This window comes from Puma concolor, chromosome D1, assembly GCF_028749965.1.
Source record: "Puma concolor isolate L17-30 chromosome D1, mPumCon1.1.hap2, whole genome shotgun sequence".
Classification (NCBI taxonomy): Eukaryota; Metazoa; Chordata; class Mammalia; order Carnivora; family Felidae; genus Puma; species Puma concolor.
Window position 1 is genome coordinate 77346553 of NC_141676.1, and position 20408 is coordinate 77366960.

At 46.9% G+C, this 20408-nt stretch overlaps 1 protein-coding gene and 1 long non-coding RNA gene across 10 annotated transcripts in view; one reads left to right on the forward strand and one right to left on the reverse strand.

Moving 5' to 3' along the window:
* The window catches only part of AMOTL1 (angiomotin like 1), a 154930-nt gene that overhangs the window by 15120 nt on the left and 119402 nt on the right, over window positions 1-20408 (forward strand). The window contains exons 2-3 of one of the 8 annotated variants that reach the window (XM_025928430.2): window positions 6932-7136; window positions 18003-18053. In XM_025928430.2, the coding sequence (XP_025784215.1) occupies window positions 7022-7136; window positions 18003-18053 (166 nt within the window). In that variant the 5' untranslated portion in view covers window positions 6932-7021. Of the gene's footprint in view, window positions 1-6931; window positions 7137-9063; window positions 9089-17714; window positions 17794-18002; window positions 18054-20408 lie in introns of those variants that run through there. The other 7 variants (XM_086678594.1, XM_086678595.1, XM_086678602.1 and 4 more) reach the window with 7 other exon arrangements.
* On the reverse strand, window positions 2206-17378 carry LOC147576825 (uncharacterized). 2 transcript variants are annotated; one of them, XR_015241183.1, is made up of 3 exons: window positions 17126-17378; window positions 6857-6961; window positions 2206-2404 (listed from the first exon to the last, which is right to left on the reverse strand). It is a non-coding gene; the product is annotated as an uncharacterized LOC147576825 (long non-coding RNA). The 2 variants fall into 2 exon arrangements; XR_015241184.1 differs by lacking the exon at window positions 17126-17378 and adding an exon at window positions 8488-11008.

Sequence of the window (20408 nt, forward strand, 5' to 3'; positions counted from 1 at the left end):
CCATACTGACTAAGATACCTAGAGCCCAGGTAATGCAGGTGCTAGCCAGAAGTTCCTAGTTGAGAAGAAGATCCCATCATGGAACCTCTTCCCTCTTGCGCTGTAACTTAGCTGTTTGGCCTGTTTTCTGGGTGTGACAAGATAGATTTATACCTTCTACTCAGAACCAATATGGAACACTCCTTCTGATTCCTGACTTGTTGAAGAAGGAGGTTCAGATCTGCAAGACTCGGAGAACATCAGAACTAGGGTCAATTTTTGATATTCCTGGAAAAGTATCACATCTTTAAGCAGCCTTTGAAGAACAGAACAAGGGGTAGGAGTCCTAAAATAGCTCAGCACCAATATTTATTGTTGGTAAATATCAATATATGAAGAATTTTAAAATGAGGTGCTTGACCAAAGTGTTCACAAATATCACGGGCTGCCTGGAGAGAAAGGGAGGTCCTTCCCACTGATAGTATTTAAGTTTAAGCCAGGTAGGCATATACTGGAGAGGTTATACTCATGCATAAGGCAAGGGTTGGACTAAAGGCCCTAAGATTCCTACCAAATTCTAGATTTTATTATTTGCTGATCTTTGATTTACCTTGTGCGTGCCTCTATGCTTGCACTTAGTACGTTATTCTGTAATGATATGTCTAGATATCTGTCTCCCAGACAAGGTTGAAAACTCCTTGAAGAAAGAAAGACATTTACCCTGTTCTATCCCAAGCATTTAGCACAGTAACTAAAACATAGGAGATACCAAGTAAATATTTATCAAATGAATAGATTTTGTATAACTATATTAATATCTCTATATACATCTTGATTCATGGTATAAGTTATGTATATTTTGATTTGTAGTATAAGTAATCAGCAAATGGACTTCCTTGCTGTGAGGGTGTTCATATTCTTTACAACCCCTTGTTGCTCGAATACCTAGATGATGCAATATACCACATGATTCCCCACATACGGCACGTCTACATAATTTATTCCTTCTCTACAGTTGGAACTATATTATGGCAGTAAAGGCAGAGTCAAGGTTATGGCCAGGGGTTTTCTGAATTTGTATTTCTAGATCTAGCCCCACTGGCAGAAAAGACTCCAGAGATATTGGTTAGAGGTCTAGGTGTGATTCGGCTGTATTAGGTGGGCAGGTATCTCCTGTGGATAGTCACGTGTAGTTTCATCCCAAGCTTGGAGAGGGAGGCAGGTGTGTGAAGGGCAGGGGCTCTAGTGGCATGCTGGGCAGAGGAACAGGTATGCAGACTGAAGTGGGAGTATAAGTGGGAGAATCTCAGCAGGTTAGACTGGATGAGAAGGTCAGGATGGGGCCAGGAAGCAGAGGCAGATAAGGTGTGGCTTTTAAGTGGAGAAATTTCCAAAGAAGCAGAGGAGGTGGGTGAGGTTGCAAAGAGAATACTTTCCAAAGGAACATGCTAAAGATGCTTGTGCCAAGCACCACCATTCATTCATTCATTCATTCATTCAACAGATATAGGTTGAGTGCTTACCTTGAGTCAGCCCCTGTACAAATGCCAGGGGTACAAATAAGTAGGATCTCTGTTCTCAAGGACATAAATTATGAACTAAACTCTACATATTAACAGACATTTACAGTACAGTGTGAAACACGTAATGAGGTAAGGACAGGGAAGTCTGTGGGAACATACAACCATCTCTAAGATGAGATGTGAAGGATAAGTTGCAGTTAGCAAGGTGAGGCAGGAAGGCAGTCTTGCTAGAGCTCTAGAATGGCCGGATGAATACACAAAAGACCAAAGAAGGCTGCTTATTCAGAGACTGTAAATACTTTGCTATAGTTGGGCCTTATGTATGAAATGGTCCAGACTTTTCCCTGAGAATAATGAATCACTGAAGTATTTTAATCGAGGAGTGACGTGATCAGATGTATGTTTTAAAAATGTTAATACAACTGGGACGCCCAGGTGGCTCAGTCAGTTAAGCGTCCAACTCTTGATTTTTGGCTCAGGTCATGATCTCATGGTCATGAGATCAAGCCCCAGTTTGGGCTCCACGCTGACAGCGTGGAGCCTGCTTGCGATTCTCTCTCTCTCCCTCGCTGCCCCTCTCCCCCATTTGTGTGCGCCCTCTCTCAAAATAAATAAACAAAAAATTTTACAAAGAAATTTAAAAAATATACTACACAACAAAGTGTGGAGACTGGGTTGGAGGAAAGGAAGGCCAGGGACCCACTGAAATTGCTGTAGTATTTCAATGGAAGATGGTAGTGGCTGAACTGAGAACAGAGGGAAGCAAATGTATTCTTGAGACACCTGAAAGTTAGAATGGACACAATGTGGTGATTGATCAGATGTGCGATGTGATCAATCAATCAAGGATAGTCTGTTTCTGGCTCAGGCAGCTGGGAGGATGGCTTGCTCTGGAGACAGCTCTGAAAAGAGAGGAGGACATGTCTGTTTAGGTTGAGTTCTGGTCGTCAGGGAGTCAGAGTTAACTTCCTCAAGTCCAAAGGTCCATTGGGCCCCATACCACTCTCTTGGAGCAGGAAGGTTTCCTTTGCCAGCTTAACAGTAGCTGATATCTGACTAGGGTCCTTACAAACACTGGTCATTATCATTTATGCGTCTGTTCAATCAACCAATGTTTATGAAAGATCAATTATGTATTCACAGTATCCTGCATCCCATACACCCCAGTGTCCAACGATGCAGGTGGCTTAGTGCTCCTCTTTATTTTTCCTATGTTATTTTTTCAGCTTTATTGACGTTTAATCGACAAATAGTATCGAAAGATATTTAGGGTATACACTGGCGATTTGATGTATGTGTACGTTGTGAAATGATTCTTCCCATCTAGTTAGCATATCCATTACCTTACATATTTACCTATGGGGGACAACGCTCAAGTTCCACTCTTTTAACAAATGTCACTTATACAATACAGGGTTATCAGCTAGAGTCACTGGGCTGTACATTAGACCCTCAGACCTTATTCGTCTTACAGCTGAAAGTTTGCACCCTTTTACCAACCTCTCCCTATATTGTCCAACTTCCTGCCCCTGGCAACCACTTTCCTATTCTCTTTATCTAAGAGTTCTACCTTTTTTCTTTATAGATTCCACATGTAAGTGATATCAGGCAGTATTTACTGTCTCCCTCTTTGGCTTCTTTCACTTAGCATAATGCCCTCCAGATCTACTATGTGATTGTGTATGTTTAAGTAAAACATCTTAATCCAATCAGTCATTCATTAATAAGACACCTTGTTTCCATATCTTGGCTACTGTAAATAATGCTTCAATGAACGTGGGAATACAGATAGCTCTTTTTTTTTTTTAACATTTATTTATTTATTTTTTTAACATGAAATTTATTGTCAGATTGGTTTCCATACCACACCCAGTGCTCATCCCAACAGGTGCCCTCCTCAATGCCCATCACCCACTTTCCCTTCCCTCCCACCCCCATCAACCCTCAGTTTAGTCGCAGTTTTTAAGAGTTTCTTATGGTTTGCCGCCCTCCCTCTCTAACTTTTTTTTCCCCTTTCCCTCCCCCATGGTCTTCTGTTAAGTTTCTCAGGATCCACATAAGAGTGAAAACATATGGTGTCTGTCTTTCTCTGTATGACTTATTTCACTTAGCATTAACACTCTCCAGTTCCATCCACATTGCTACAAAAGGCCGTAATTCATTCTTTCTCGTTGCCAAGTAGTATTCCATTGTGTATATAAACCACAATTTCTTTACTCATTCATCAGTTGATGGACATTTAGGCTCTTTCCATAATTTGGAATGGGAAAAGATATTTGCAAATGACATATCAGACAAAGGGCTAGTATCCAAAATCTATAAAGAACTCACCAAACTCCACACCCAAAAAACAAATAATCCAGTGAAGAAATGGGCAGAAAACATGAATAGATGCTTCTCTAAAGAAGACATCCAGATGGCCAACAGGCACATGAAAAGGTGCTCAACGTCACTCCTCATCAAGGAAATACAAATCAAAACCACACTGAGATACCACCTCATGCCAGTCAGAGTGGCTAAAATGAACAAATCAGGAGACTATAGATGCTGGAGAGGATGTGGAGAAACGGGAACCCTCTTGCATTGTTGGCGGGAATGCAAACTGGTGCAGCCACTCTGGAAAACGGTGTGGAGGTTCCTCAAAAAATTAAAAATAGATCTACCCTATGACCCAGCAATAGCACTGCTAGGAATTTACCCAAGGGATACAGGAGTGCTGATGCATAGGGGTACTTGTACCCCAATGTTTATAGCAGCACTTTCAACAGATAGCTCTTTGAAAAATGCTTCTCAAAGTCAGTTACAACTGTAGGATTTGAACAGGCTTTCCCACTCACGCCACCCCACCTTATCCTTTAAAGTATTTCCTCACTCCCCGTTCCCAAGGTTGCATTAATTTTGTCTTTTAGGAGCACTTGGGTGGCTCAGTCGGTTAAGCGTTGGACTCTTGGTTCCAGCTCAGGTCATCATATCTGATATCTGCTATCATGATATCTCATGATTCATGAGTTCAAGCCCTGGGTTGGGCTCCATGCTGATAGTGCAGAGCCTCCTTGGGATTTGCTCTCTCTCCCCCTCTGTCTCTCCCTTGCTCTCTCTCACTCTCTCTCAAAAATAAATAAACTTTAAAGATTTTTTGCATGTTTTAGTTTCTTCTGTGCAGACTTAGTCTTTGAGACATGGATAGAGGTTCACCACTCTATAGAAAACCTTGAATAAATTATGGCCAGAGGCCTGGAAAATGTTTCCTAGGCTCCACAGTTTCACGAGCAACGCTGGGCCTTCCCGTGACTGAAGTGATAGTGTTAGGGTGTCAGTAACAGATGGGATTGATCAAAGTCTTCCTCGAAATACTTGTGCTTGATGCAATTTCAGTTCACATTTTGTGTGTGGCTTTCCCAAGCTGGGGTGTGAAATTCAAGCATCAGAGAAACCAGCGGGGTTTGTAGGTTGAAGTTAATAAAACAATGTGAGCCTATGTAGCTCAGATTAATAAAATAAATACACAGATGTGAGAATCTAACCTCACACATCCAGGAGAGATCATCCTACAAATCTGGTTCCTTGGTGGGGCAGGGGGTGCCTAGATCACTGGGCCAAGAGCAATGAGGAAAACTACTGTCCAAGTAATCAATAAAGCTCGATTTTTGCCAAATAAAGCTATTAGAATCTCCAACTCCTCAAAGATACTGCAAGAATTAATGACGAAATGGTTTTGAATGGCCAGTCTACTGTAAATAAAAGTTGCTTTTTAAGGATGTTATTATTAATGTTATTTCATGACCGGTGAAGGTACAAGATGTTGAATACTTAGGTCGTTTGATTAAATGACGATGCCGGCGTGATCACGGCTCAGGATTGGATTTCTATTCCAGACATGTTTTTAGTTTTGCACAGAGAGCATGTCTTGTTCTGATGGCAGATTATCTCTAGCCTTGATCAGCCACCTCTCATGTGCTCAGGCTGATGTCTCAGTTTGCTAATGGATAAATAACACAGCTTTCTCCACCCACTGATGTGGGTGGATAGGTCGCCTTTGTATGTAAAGCATATTATTATAAGCTGCAAGTTTTGGAAGACTGAACAAGCCTTTGCCAACATCTGGTCCTAATTCCTTCATTTAAAGTTGGGGAGATCAAGCCAGAGACAGTAAGTGGTTTGCCCCAAATCACTCCGTTGTGCCAGAGCCAGGGCTAAAATCTGGATCTATTCGTAAGTCCAATGTTTTTGCTGCGTCATTGTGCTGTATCCCCTCTGGTCTAGGATTCCCTTCTAAAACTTTTGGGTGCTTGGATTGAAAACAAATCCCTAGGGAGCCAGTACCCAGTAAAGTACAGCACAATCTTTGGTACCACCTGGTATTTTACGAGAGATTTTTCGTTATTCGTTGCAATTTCCAAGAGCACCAGACTTCGCCAGGCAGACAGCCAAAAGACAACAAGTCAATGTGCCGTGCCTGCAGGAAACTTCAAGGCAACTTTCGACAGTGTTCTAGAGATCAAAGCAAGCCAGCTGGTCTGATTGCGACAACTGATAATTGGTGGCCATCCCAGTTAGGCTGACAGGGTTTCTGACATGGTGGATAGCCTACGCACTGCATTTCTAGATTAAGTCAATCAGTCACGTCCAATTATTCGGCCACGTCGATTTGAGAACCTGCTACATGCAGAGCTTTATGAAAACCTCTTTGAAATGAAAAAGCAAAAGATTGGCCATGAGTTGTAATCTTCCCAGGTACAGGTAGAGATTCCCCAGGCTGGACTTCTCAGAGGTACCTGGTGAGGTGACCTTTTCGTGAAAGCCAGGACCCCTCGTGACATGTGACTTTCTGTCATGGTTTTCAAGGGGAAATGAAAAATTGGTCTCCATGATCCTTCTTAGCCCTGGTATTTTTCTCTCAAATGACACTTACTGTATACATTTTTCAGACAATCAGAGTAATGCACGTTTATTGTGGAAATACAGAAAATTACACAGAAAATAAGCACTCATAATTCCAATGTATTAGTAGCTGCCTCCAATTTTCTGGTTCAAAATTTTTCCAGTCCGTGTTTTAAGCATATATAGAAGTATATACCGATTATTTTTATGAAATTGAGATTCTACTGTATCCTACCCTGAAATTCTAGAAGTCTATATTATGTGCAGATCTCAACACAGTAAGTTTCTCGCTCAAAGCCTGGCATGTAATGGTTCCTCCATAAACATCTGTTAACTGAGTGGGGAGGGAAACCATGGTTTGCAGATCTGAGTAGCCTCATTGGAAGATCTCATATTTGGGCCGTGCCCAGATCTTGACCACAATCTCTGCATGCTAAAGAAACATACTGAACTGGAAATGACGACTTTCCTACCAGAAGGCTTCTCTGTCCCAGGAGAGCATCAGTGGTAATTCATCTCCCTTTTTTTGTGCTCATTATTTATTTCAGGAGATTCCAAGAGCTGCACATACAAAAGAGCTGTTGGAAACATGGACCTCGGTGAAAAATGGCCCTTGGAGGAAGGAACCTGGTTGTCTCATGCTGGAATTCATCACTTTGCCAACACCAGAGGGGGTATGGCTGCTTTTGATGTCCCTGATACACGTGGTACTCTTCAACTCCTGCATTCATTGTGTCAACCCAGCTGTGCTCAGTACGTGCCCAGTGCTGTTTGTCTTTTCAAAAAAAGCCAGGAGGAGAGGAGAGGAATGGACTTTGGAGTCAGGCAGACCTGGGTTCAGATCCTGAATTTCCTACTTATAAGCCACGTGGCCTGCGAAAGCCTATCGTATTCTCAGCTCTAACATGAGAGTAAGAATGCTTACTTCGTAGGGCTGTGATAAGGACTATGAGTAATGCGAGCTGTCATTTACTGAGCCCTTACCCTAGCTAGGGAGGAAGTGAGTCACACATCTCTGGGCACCTAACATGTGTCAGGTACTGTATTCCTGCTTATCTTGTCTCCTCTCCTCTCAACAGCCCTGCAAAGACTGGCATTGAGGATAATGCAACCAGTAGAAACAGAGTAGGTCAGCTCACTTTCTCTTCTTTTTTTCTTGCCTGACATCTGATTAATGCAAGTCAGTGTTAAGTGATGGGGATGCTGTAAGTTTCCTGGAGTGGCGCATACAAATGTAACCCTCACACAGACTTGTGGGCCTCTTTCAGGTCTAAGAACCACCCCCCGCCCCATCCTCCAAATCTAATGGAGATCTACTTTGGTGGTAGGAACCATTCTGTGGATAAGGAGATAAAGGCCCCTAATGCACTCACATGAGGTTTTTAGTAAGGTTATTGTCCCATTGTCCCATTGTCGTTTATACATTCGTCCAACCAGGATTGAGTATCTACTATGTGCCAAGCACTGGGAACACAAGGGAGAAAGATGGTCGGGGAGATCACCAGACCACACTCTGCTGCACCCCGTCTCTAAAATGGGTAACTTATAGAGCTCTGCCCCAGGGTATATCTTCCGACAGGGCCTACCACACGCAATGGGAGACTGCCCAAAGGGAAGGTCAAAACTTTGAGAAAACTTGGATGTTCAGCCAGAAGCCAACGGCTGTTCCCTCCTGTGCCCTGTCACGCCTCCACCTAACCACTTGTTAGAGGTTCTTATGCCGGTGTCTCCTCACGGCCCATGAAATACAGTTGAACCTCCCTTGCTCAACACACAGCCTTCCCTGATCAGACCTCTGCCTGTCTCTCTAGACTCATCTCCTGCTGTTCATTACTAAAAGCAAACCCCTTCTGTTGATGCACTGACCGGTCTCTGGATCCTTGGACATGTCATGCTCTCACACACCGTGAGCCTCTGCACGGGCTGTTACTACTATTTGCCTTCCGCCCGGCAGGTTCCCACGCATCAGTGAAGCCTCAGCCTAAGTCATCTATTCTGGATCTCTCCCTGCTGCCACCTACCACTCCACCCTGGTCTGACCGAGAGGTCTGACCTCAGCGCGGCCACGGAACTTACAGGTTCCCGTGTCCGGCGCCTGCCTTACCGTGTTGTGACGGTGCATAGCTTGGGCAGCCTCTGGGCTTCCTGAGGCCTTGCTTCATTGGCCTTTGCATCCCTTTCACAAGCAGCCTAGCGAATACTTGATGCATATACATCCAATGGCAGGCTGGCTGCCTGGCTCAGCGAATGAATAAATGGGTAGGACCGCATCCTGTGGGCATCTCTCCTTCGCTGAGAGCCACCTTTGACTGTGGTGACCCAGCTGGTCTGTGCACACCTCTCCCGGCACCATGGCACCACTTCATGGTACTGTGAGCACACCCATAGCATTCCATTCACCGCTCCAGGCTCGTTCACCAAAGTCTGAAGTCAGAGGAGAGAAAGGAAGTAGATGTGCTTTGTCTGCCGGTGCTTTTGTAACCTAGGCAATAGAATCACCTGTCACAGAATTTTAGAAGCTTTCAGGGCCATTGTGACAAGCCGGTGGCTAAAAACTGCTTGTTGCCACCAACTCCACAAATGACCACATCCCGCTATGAGTTGACCCTGCCGTGGATCTCCCATCTTCAGGGCACGGCTGGCTAGTAGGAAGGGAAACCAGACCGGTGTCTTAGAACTGCCTAATGGGGAGGCATTGGTCTCAGGTAATTGATAAGCTTCGGGGGCTGATGGAGGAGTTTAACTCTAGTGGGCAACAGATACCGGATATGTGGTCCCAGTTCGGACCCTCAGTAGGTGATGATGGAGGTGTCCAAGGCAAAGGATGGCAGTGGTGTGGTATGTGGGTGAAACACAGTGACAAAGAATCAAGGGAGCTGAAATCTAGAAATCCTTATGGGCAGCTAGTATTAGGGTGGTTCTCAGAGGCCTGGGCTGTGGTTCAGGGAAAGGGCTCAGGTCTTAAGAGGACTAGAGAGGTGGTCAGAATGGGAACTTGCACTCAGAAATAAAGTGGAAGCCCCGCTGGGCCAAAGCTAAGTCACAATTGGTGTCATCACCAAAATAAATAAAGAGCAGTCATTCACTGGGTATATACATTGCACCAGACATGATGCCGAGCCTTTTTTATATAGATATAGATGATCTCAATTCATTCTCACAACCTTCTTCTCATTTTATGAATGGAGAAACTGAGCCCGAAGAGGCTGACAAGAGGCTTGTGCAAGATCCTTCAGCTGGGAAGTGGCAGAGTGGGTATTTGAACTTCGATCTGCCTGACCCCGAGCCACTCTATGGCTATCGCTCCTCGCTTTACCCTCCAACACCCCCTTCTCAGTTTAGGCCTCTGGTGGGCCAGTTTCAGACGTTTATTGCCAGTCATTTCATTGTCATGGAAGAAAAGAGCCGTAGCTCGGAGCAGGGCCAGAAAACCAACAGTGCTGTTGCAACGTGTGGATTATCATCCAAGACCCTCCCACGGCCACTTCAGCTAATGCATTGCCTAGGCCTTGACCCACCTGCTTCTGAGCATCTTTCCTCCATGCCCTGACCCCTGTCCCATCTCTCCCACCCATTGTGGGATGCCCATTGTGGGCTAACAGAGTTTCCATTTCTAGTGAAGTACCAGGGAAAGTCCTGGAGTGTCCAGGCCTTCGGGTTTTGTTCTTGGCTTCATGGAATCCTCTGAGAACCGTGTTATCTGCCAGGGAGGCTCCGTCATCCCGGTGAGTCATCGGCCTTGGGGCAGGGCCAGATCCACGCAACATCTGCCTCTGTGTTATCGTCAGGGCGTCGCGGGCGGCCATTAGAGTAGGAACAGCCTTCAGGAAGCTGGCAAGGAGAACCCAGGATGTCTGGGGGTGAAATGAAGTTTCTGGAGGAAAGTCCCTCTGCCACTCTTGCTTCCTCCACTGCTAAAAACGCCCTCGAGGACCTGGGCCGGTGGTTTTTCCAACTTATTTGAAAGGGCTGGAACCCATTTTCCAAACGAAGCTGTCTGCAGTGCCTGACGCATCAGACAGAAGGGACCAGCATTTGGCCAGAGCTGTTTCCGATCGCTGCGTCACAGGCTGATGTGGCTGCTCCTTGGATTTGCCAGCTAGCACACCACACATGTGGGGATTTGGTGCAGGAGGGGCGGCCTCCGCAGCCCTCCTCGGCGAATCTCCAAATCCTGTTACAAATGCGTTCGCTCAGCCCTTCGGGAACCCTATTGTCCCTTCTTCCCAGTGGAATCCACCTGCTTATGTGTCTCCTCAGGGGAGAGCCAGGAAGTTTGGGAACCCTAACCCGGTAGGCCAGGCCAGGTGTGCGACAGAAATGCCGCGGTGCTGTCTCCATTATGGTTATAAAAACAGGAAGGAGCAGATTTCCCTTCCGGTTTCTCTCAAGGTCAGGGAGAGTTTTCACATCAGGCAGGAAGGAAAGGAGGAACGTTTTCTGAGAGCGCTGTGTGCGCTGAACGCTGCTGCGGGCGTTTTTCTATCTCCTATCGATTCTCACTGAAATCCCAACAAGGAGTTATTTGCATCATCCGCATTTTGCAGACGAGGAAACGGAGCCTTGGAGCGGCGAGATGGCGAAGCCAAGGTCGTACGGCTAAATGCCAGCAGAGCTCACGTTCGAACTCGGGCCTTTATCCCGCTGGGCTATGCGGTGTCCATTTTACTTCTTTGTTCGGTTTCAAAGGACATCGCTGTGTGGCATCTCCACCTTTCTGTGAGGCTTGTTTCTTTTTTGCACGTTTCTCTTGCATATGGCGCGGTAAAAAGACTAACACGATGGAATCTGTTATCCACAGTCCTCTGCTGGCACTTAAAAAAAGGGTTTTTTTTTTTTTTTTTTTTAATGTTTATTTATTTTGGGGAGAGTGCAAGCCGGAGAGGGGCAGAGAGGTGGGGGACAGAGGATCTGAAGCAGGCTCTGCGCTGACAGGCTGACTGCATGCAGTGAGCCCGATGTGAGGCTCGAACTCACCAACCGCGAGGTCATGACCTGAGCCAAAGTCGGTTTCTCAACTGACTGAGCCACCCAGGTGCCTCGATTTTTAATGTTTGTTTATTTTTCTGAGGCGGGGGAGGGGCAGTGAGAGGGAGACAGAATCTGAAGCAGCCTTCAGCACAGAGTCTGACGCGGGCCTCAAACTCTACGAACTGTGAAATCGTGATCTGAGTGGAAGTTGGACACCCTACCCCTGAGCCACCCAGGCGCCCCCTCTCCTGGCATTTGTTTTAACAAGTTCCATAAATGTCTTTTCGTGTTACAGAAGAGTTCACGGTCTGGGCAGGTTTGGACACTTCCCAAAGACTAGTGGCAAGACCAGAGCTCGCACCTTGGCCTCTACTGTTCCTTCCAGTACCTATGCTGTGTTGACTGCCAGGGCCATATCCTCTTGGAAATGCCATTCCAGTGTGAAAGGCAAGAGGCCTCAGGCAGGCTGAGAGGATTCTCTGCAGTCTCTGAGAGAAGAGAGTTCCTCTCAGGCCACAGTCCAGGATGCTTGGGTGGAAAATTCAAGATCAGGGCAGGTCTCCGCATCTCAGCGGAGACTCACATGCATCCTACGGATTTCTTTTGTCGCAGTTTGGTCACAGACTTCAATTGCAGCAAATGTTTTTGCCCTTAATCTCAACACAGGGTATTTTGTCTGATTTCACCCGGTAGATCCAACTGGGTGTGAGTTGGAAGTGTGTGATTTTCCCCTGCAGGGACCTTCTTCTGTGTGTATTTTTGGAATGGTTTTTTATTCTGATTCATGTCCACATACACCTTCCAGTAGCTTCTTGGCTCAGCCAGAGTTTATCTCCTTTGATATGATGTTGAGTGAGGAGTCTTTTAAATCTTCATCTCTGTTCCATACTTAGTAATAGGAACCCTAGCGGGCTGGATGAATACAATTGGCTTATGCATTTTGTGAAACACCTTGCTTTTGTTAGTAGCACCTACTGCATTGGTATTTGGATTTTTCGGAGAACATATTTAGCATTTTTAGAAAATGAATCCTTGGCTTCCTGGCAGACTTAGCAGCATCTCATCTCTTGGTTTGTATTGTTTCTGCTGAGGATGATGACTTTTTTCCAGGTGTGAGATAGTTGCTTTTCTTGTAGAGCCCATTTCTTTCTTTTGGAAGTTATAGAACGCCTTTTTTAGAACAGTTGTCCGAAGTTTTGATTTTTGTTTAAGGGAAATAAGGCAACTATGTATGTTTATATACATATATACTAAATATATGTACAAATATTAAACCCTAGGAGGAGGGGAGATGGCCTTTGCGCCAGTTCGGCCCTGGAGCTAATGCTGTGACCAATTAAGTGCCAGCTTCTTTCTGGTGAAACCTTACGGGTGGGCATACATTTGTCCTTGGTTGGCCTGTCCTAAGAGGACACAGATAAGAGACTGTATAACAGAAGAGAATCGTGCTGTGCTCAGGCAGCCACGGCCCGCTCTCTCCCCCTAAATCCAGTCCTGCCCATGCTCCCCAGGGAGAAGGGGGGTGGGGAAGGGGGGCGGGCATTGCTGCTCTGCTGTTAACTAGCAGAGAGCCTCCGGGAGACAGAAGGCTACCTGCAGAGAAGATGAGCAAAGGGCAAGGCCGGCGAGGAGAGGAAGGCAGAGGGAGGGCTCAGCCCACTTCTTTCTGTCTTTCATGCTTGAAATCGGTGTCCTTCCAAGGCCCGGGGTTGGGAAGGCTGTGGACAGATCCTAGTGGCCTCTGGCTATTGCTCAAACTTGGTTTTGTTGAATTGGTGCAGCTCTTCCTTGCAAAGGTAATTGATAACATACTTCAGCTGCAAATCAGTCTCCCCACGTGGCATTCAGCCCCTCGTGCATTTCTTAGAGGAAGAAGCTGTGTCTGTATAAGACTCTCATCTCCTCCTCTTCTCCACTGACCGAGCAGCTGTGTAGACCCTGGGGACCCCAGAGTCAGAGCAGCCCATAAAAGGCAGGCTGGAGACAGCAACAGGGTCCCACCCTGTGGCCTTTGCCCCAAATGGAGCCTGCAGTCCAGGCCGGCCTGCCGCCTGGACAGCAGAGTAGGCCAGGGGATGAAGGCATTCCCAGACTGCAGCAGGCATAGCCCTGGCCACCGCTGTATCCCCTGCACCCTCAGCAGGCTATCCGTGATGGCCACTGTGCTCCAAGCACTGTGCTAGCCACCCCACAAGCTTCTGCAGTGTGCTCTTAGCTCGAGAGATGGGGCTAAGAATTCCTCTGATCCTAGAGTTATAGCCAGTGGTGCCATTTGGCCACACTTCATTCACCAAGGAGTGAGGAGTCTCATGGAGCTTCCCAGATAGCCAAAGTATCGTCCTTCCAAAGTCTACATGTTGTTCAAAGTTTTACTGTTTTCCACTAGTAGATAAGACCTTTTATCCGTGGTTTCTGCACGCTTCCTTGCCCCAGCTTATGATTGGAGCTGGACCAAAAGTTCACTTAGAAACTTATTGCCTTTAGTTTGGAATCTGGAGTATGATATGTAACTTTTTAAAACAGTTCATATACCCATTTGAATATGCCTAAAATAATCTCTCCCAGGACGCCCAAGAAGCTGTGGATGGTGTTTCAGTCTAGGGATGGGGACTGGGATAGGATGGGAAAGAGGAACTCATTTTATAGTTTATACTCATCTGTACTAAATAATTTTTCCTTTACCTTGAACATGTATTATTTGTTTATATAGTAACATGTAATTTATATATATGAATAGAGGTAGAGACAGAGATAGAGATTTAGATATAGATATTTAAGAAAGAGGTCGGATTCCCAGACTAGCTCCCAAACCCCATTCAACTCATGATGTAGCAAGCAATAGTAATAGTGGACATTATTAGCCCGCTGTGTCATCTGTTTCTATGGAAAACCCGAGTTCTAGAAATAGTTCACCCTGAGCCCCAGAAATATCTCCTCCCTGCCACTTTCTCTCCACATGTCCCACCCTCTAATAAATGCTGCCACAGAAACAGAAGGAAGAGCTCCTTCTTCCTGTCTGCAGGTGCCACGGCACAGAAGGATCACTCTCCTCCTAGCGGACTCTGGCATGGTCGGGCCCTCTATGTGGGAGAGAAGTTACACTTACTAAGCATCCACTGTGCCAGGCACACTGTGCGGTCTGTCTCATACTTTACCTACTCTGCTACTGTCAGGAAACCCAGGTGCTGAGAGGTTTAGTATCATCCTGAGAGTGCTTTCTAAAAATGGACAGAGCTCAGCTTCCAACTGATAAGCTTGTGCACTGTCCTTTATAGATCAGTGACCCTCCAGCAGCACCATTTCTTTATAAGAGGCCTGTAAAGGTCAAGCCTAGGTAGGCACGTTGGACACTGCCTGAGGTTCAGTAAGATCCTCTGTCACGGAATCCCTTATTAGACAGTAAGTGACCGGAGGGCAGGAGTCTGTCCTGACCACCTTTGTATCTGCAGTGCTTAGCACAGTCCTGGAAGTATGGTAAATTCCCCATAAATGTTTGTTTGGTGAACAGGAAATACTATTGTTTGTTCTGCTCTGCTTCCTAAGATAGGAAATTGGAATCATATATTTAATTGTTTTCAACAGCAAATGATGAAATAAAAAATATTTTCTCATTAACCTTCGGGTGATTAAGAAATTCAAATAACTGAAGTGCTATAAGGAAATTTTTTGGCTTACAAGGCATCCATTTATAGGTACAAATTGAAGGGATACCATTGTGAGTTAGAACAATCTGGCAGGCTCCAGAACCCAGTCGTCAAGTAGAACATTTGTATTGCTCTTCCCTTGGGGAAAACCTTCTCCCAACTCCATGTAACCAATCTCCAAGCCAATTCTTTTAGAACACAACCAAAAGTCAGGGCAATGTGACATTGCCCTTAATTTGAAGCATATTCTGTGGCTGGTGACTCCTTTCAGTAACTCAAAGTTGTTAAAAGAAAGAAAAGAGCCCATTTTTTTCTCAGCTGTAAAGGAACTGGCCATCCCATAATAACTAATTTTACCTGATTTTCACAATGTGACAGTCTCTCTTCTGGGGGGGTCTACGTGCATTAGTTTACTGCACTCTGAACACAACCTTATGAGTTAAGTATGATTATTTTCTCCATTTTTAAAGGAACTGAAGCTTGCAGAAATGAAACTACTAATTAGTAGCAGAACAGATATTAGAACCAAGGTCTGGCGGACCCCAAAGCACTCATAGATGGCCTCCCTTACAACACAAAGACTAATTGCTTCTCAATAAGATGAGGAGAGGGAGGAGACTAATCCCGCAGACAGTCTACACGAGTCCATCCACACACGGGATCGGTGGATCAACAGTTGCTATTAGAACCACTGGAATTGGCAATAGCAAAGCCAGTCTTGACCACGGCAAGAGCTACTTTGGAAGAGTGATGAACAGAAGTTTGTTTGCCTTTAAAAACAAAAGGAAGAAGTGGACACAATGAGTGTAGACAATTCTTTTGATGAATTTCGTTGTAAAGGGCAGCTGAGAACTGGCGGGAGTTGGGGAGAGAGGTGGGGGGAAGAGATGTCATGAGATAAGCAAATCATAGGTGCTGCTAAGGTCAGAGAGCCATTGGATTAAGATAACAGAGTAGACTGGAAAAGTAGGAGGTGGTGGGTGGAGGGTAGAATGTTTGACATCGAAATTATGGATGATGTCATTGTGAAAGCAGGGAGCCTGGAGAGTTGGACGAGGTCAAGGAAAGGAGAGGACGCCGAAGAGCTGAGAGACCAGAGGACAAGAAGAATCCACTGTGTAGATTCAGAAATGAGAATTATAACAGGACTGGTATTGGGGAGAGTGACAGTGATCCAAGTACCCACATCTTCAAGGAATGAGTTGGAATAACCCAAGGGTCTATAGACGGCTACAATAAGTAGGAGTGGTGGTGATGAGCCATGAATTCCTGAGGGCAGATGGGGGGATTCTAGGAAGTGGGAGGGCTTGGAGTGACACATGCAAACATTCACCCAAGCATGTTCCCTTCATGCACTTGGGAGCTCCCGTTGTCAGGAGTGGGGGGAAAAGAGGAGGACAGAGAGACAGGCCAGGCCGCTTATGGATGAAGCCCCAACCTGCTGCTCCAGCATTCCTGCGTAAGCAATGCTGGCCACAGTGGCTTCTTTCTGTCCTCCCAGGTAATTTGTAAACCAAAAGCTGACAGTGGAAAACCCAGAGATGGCTGAGTGTTTATAGAATTAGAGCACACTGGCACAGATCCAGGGGCCCTCCAGCTGCTGCAGCTGGTGAGCTGGTTGCTCTGAGACTGTAGACGGCTCCCAGGAGGTTGCCCAGACTGCGGACTCCCACTGTCAGTCTCCAAGGCCGGGGACAGGAGAAGGGACAACCATTTTCTCAGTTTTCTCCTTCTTTCCTCTTAACTCCTTCTGGCATCCATGCGGGCTGGCTCTCTGGAGCACATCCCCAAAGCCCAGGGCCCTCCCAGGCAGAGCAGTCAGGAAGTCCTGGGGGGGAAATACAAAATGCATCTGCCCAAGTTATTCAGGCCAGTGACACGGAGAGGGAAGTTCCTGCAATCTAACATGAACTGCTTTAGGACCTACAACATGGACTCTGAGACCATAACTTCTGAATCTACATTCTGTATTTGAAACCACTCAACTTTTTATGTAGAAGCAGCTCTGCTCTGCTCTCCTTAGACGGTCACACACACACACACACCTCACAGTGCTGTGCAGTCATCCCTAAGTTACTTAACTTCGGAGGCTCAGTCTCACTACCTGTGAAATGGAGACCTACTAACCTTCACCATTCGAACCAGGTGGTCTCTTAAGGGGAGGAAATATTGTTTGAACTGCAGTTAGAATTCCTGTTCAAAAGGAAGGAGGGGTTGGGGGCACACGAAGCTACTTCTCCCCTGGTGCAGGACATATTCAAGCTCTGAAAATCCGGCATCTCCTCGTGAGAAGCACGGAACAAACGATTTCCCAAGCATCGGGGTAGGGCAGACGTAATACAAGAAGGCAGGGATCGTTTTAGAACTGGTTATGCTCCAGTTTTTAATAAACGGCCAAAGGGGTGGGGGCGGGGGAGGACACCCTCCAACAGGGAGTTGGGAGGCAGCGCGCGCGCCGCTGCCGAGCGTGACGGCCACGGTCGCCTAGCAACGGGCGGCGGGGATGCGCGCGGGGCGCCCGGCCTGGTGGGCGCGGGGAGCTCGCCGCCGCCACCGCCGCCGCGCGCCCGCGGGCCTCCGGTACCCGCCGCGAAACTTTGGGGCTTCTCGGCGCCGGGGCGTCGACGTGAGCCCGGGGGACGCAGCAATGCGCCTCGCGGGCTGAGGGCGACAGGATGAGGTCGCGGCCCGGCGCGCCGGGCCCGGGGATCCGCGGGGTCGCACCCGCGGAAAGTTGGCGCGCACCTGCCCGAGCCTGGGAGGCGCGCGGTCCCGGGTACGAATTGGCCCGGCAAGTTTCTTTGGCAATTTCTTACCCCCTTTGGATCCGGTGTACCGAACCCCGCCTGGCCCCCGGGTTTACGGACTCCGATCTCTGCGAGAGAGAAACCCGCGCTTTTCTAGGGTACCTGCGCGGTAGCAGATGCTTGATCGATTTGCCCTGAGTGATTGCGATTCTGTTTTTGTTTTCTGTTTTGTCTTTTTTTTTTCCCTCTTACTCCAGACAGTGAGTTTGTGGAAGCCTCTCCCGAGCCCTACAGCCCGGAGGAGTTAGGTAAGTCTAGCCCTTTGCCTCTTCTCAGAATTCCGCCCAAGAACGGAGAGTCTGGGGGTGCCAGGACTGAATCAGCTGGAGGGGAGGAGGGATAGGGTCAGGAGGCACCCCCCAGGAGTGCTTGGGGGTGACAGGGGAAGTGTCAGATGTGGCATGGGGGGGGGGCGGTGGCGAGGAGCGAGGCTTAGCAAACTTCCCGACCTGGGGCCTCTGGAAGCAGCTGGACTCATCCTACCTGTAAGGACACATTGGTGGCTGTCTCTGCCCAACCAAGGACCTTGCCCGATTAGGACCTCGTGAGGGTAGTCCATTACTGAATTGAGTTGAGCGCCCCCAAGGGCGGTCTAGTCACCACCTGGGAGCTGTGTCCCTCCCTGTAGGTGTCTGGGAACCGGGGGCATTTCGTCCTCCTGTGCCTGAACCTGTAAGTGTAGACTTGTGGTGGGTGAACTGCGACCCTCCTGTCACAGACAGACTTCCTTGTGCGGAGAGAAGGAAATTTGCATTGTCAGGATCCCTCTCAATATTCCTGCCACCCAGTCTCACTTTGGTGGCTCAGCGATGGGTTCCCTTTTCTTTCTTTTGGTCCTTACCAAATCCCACTCCACCTGAAATAAAACTCCACCTCAGCGATGACTCTCATGCACCCAAAATAGGTCTGCATGGAGGATGGCATTCCGAGACAGGGGAGAGTGCCTTGTTTTATTCAGAAGGTGTGTGTCTGACAAGTTGCGAGGCCATCATTATCTCTGTAAATGGAATCGCAGATTAAATGCATAAACAAAACTAGCTTTTAAAGGCTCACTATAGTGAATCCTTTTATGGAATGAAAATGACATCTACACCACAGGTTTGCATGAAGTGATTTATTAAGAGGGCGGATATGCGGTGAAGGGCTCTGCTCGTGTGTAATTGTGTATTAATGACACCAGCCCTGGCACTCCACAGTGTGACAGAAGCTATTTGGTTCTCTTAAATTATAGATCAGCATAAGCATTCTATATGGGCTGAGCATTCCTTGCTCTGAGAAACCTCCTGTATACCTACTAAATTGTTTGCAGTCACGGAATGATTTAGGCACCAGAAAGGGCCCGGGTGTTTGACCCTCTTTTGTCTCCATATCTACTTCCGGCAGCAACAGACTGGACTGCCCTCGGTGCTGAGGCACTGATATGTAAGGGGAGCCCTTCAAATTAGCAGTAGAGGATAAGGAAGCAACCTTATTTCTCTTCAGCTTCCCTGGGGGAAAAGCGCAATTTCTCATGAGGAGATATAGGAGCCATGGGGTTTCCTCCTGGGCTCTGAGATTGCAGGGTGACTGAGAATAGAAAACACAAGTCTGAGAGCCTGAGACCAGGGTTCTTGATAAATATGTTAACTAGCCTGTTTTCTCATCTTTGGAAAGCTGGGGTTGTGGCAGGTGACCCCTAAGGTGTCATCCAGCTCCAGTATCCTGAGATGCTGCCAGGAGCCTTGAGCCAAAGGAAGTACACAGCTATGGGTGTTTATTATTGATATTCATGGGCCATGCTATTTGCGTGCATGGTGTCTCCAAAGGGTTATTCTCTCCCTGTCAGAGCAGCTCACTGGATGGGACTGCGTTGCTTCCTTGCTGCTCAGATCAAAGACGAAGCTGGCATTTCTCCCTTGGAAAGAGTCATGATAGTTTTTGGTGCTTTTGTTAGACACACAGTGGGAAAAATGCCTCTTACGGCAGTTGATGAGCTTGTCAAGAAGCCATTCTTTCTGGAACACAGATGAGCACAGATTCAACCCCTGGCCTGCAGATGAGGGACCTGAAGAAGAGGTAGAGGGAAGTCATAAAAACTTCGTTTGAATTCTATCATTGCATTTACTTGTGACTTTGGGAAGGTGGCTGAACCACTCGGAGCCTTGGTTATCTCCTTGGCCCAACTGGAGACCTTGCATGGATGTCATAGATGGTGTATGGAAAGCCCTAGTACCTGAGTTGTATACTCAGGTCTTCAGGGAGTGCTCACTGTTACTATTATTCATTTGAAAGGTACTTATTTCCTGTGCGTGAAGGATGGAATGGCTCTTGTCAATTGTCCCACCTATTAACCGATACCATTTTTATTTCTAGAAATTTCTCTGCAACTTACCCAGTCTCCAAAAACAGATGGTCAGGGATGCTGATCCGGTCAATTGAGTTATTTAGTGATTTGTCCCTGCAGTAGCACATGGAATGGTTTTCCATCTGAGATCTTTGGTGACAGTCCCATTGCTTTCTTGTGGCACGATTGGTAGTCTGTTTCACCTCCAAATTCTCATCTGAGTCTCCAAGTGCACTGCACTGGCCCTTAGCATTTTATCCTCAGTGTTGCAGCAAGATCA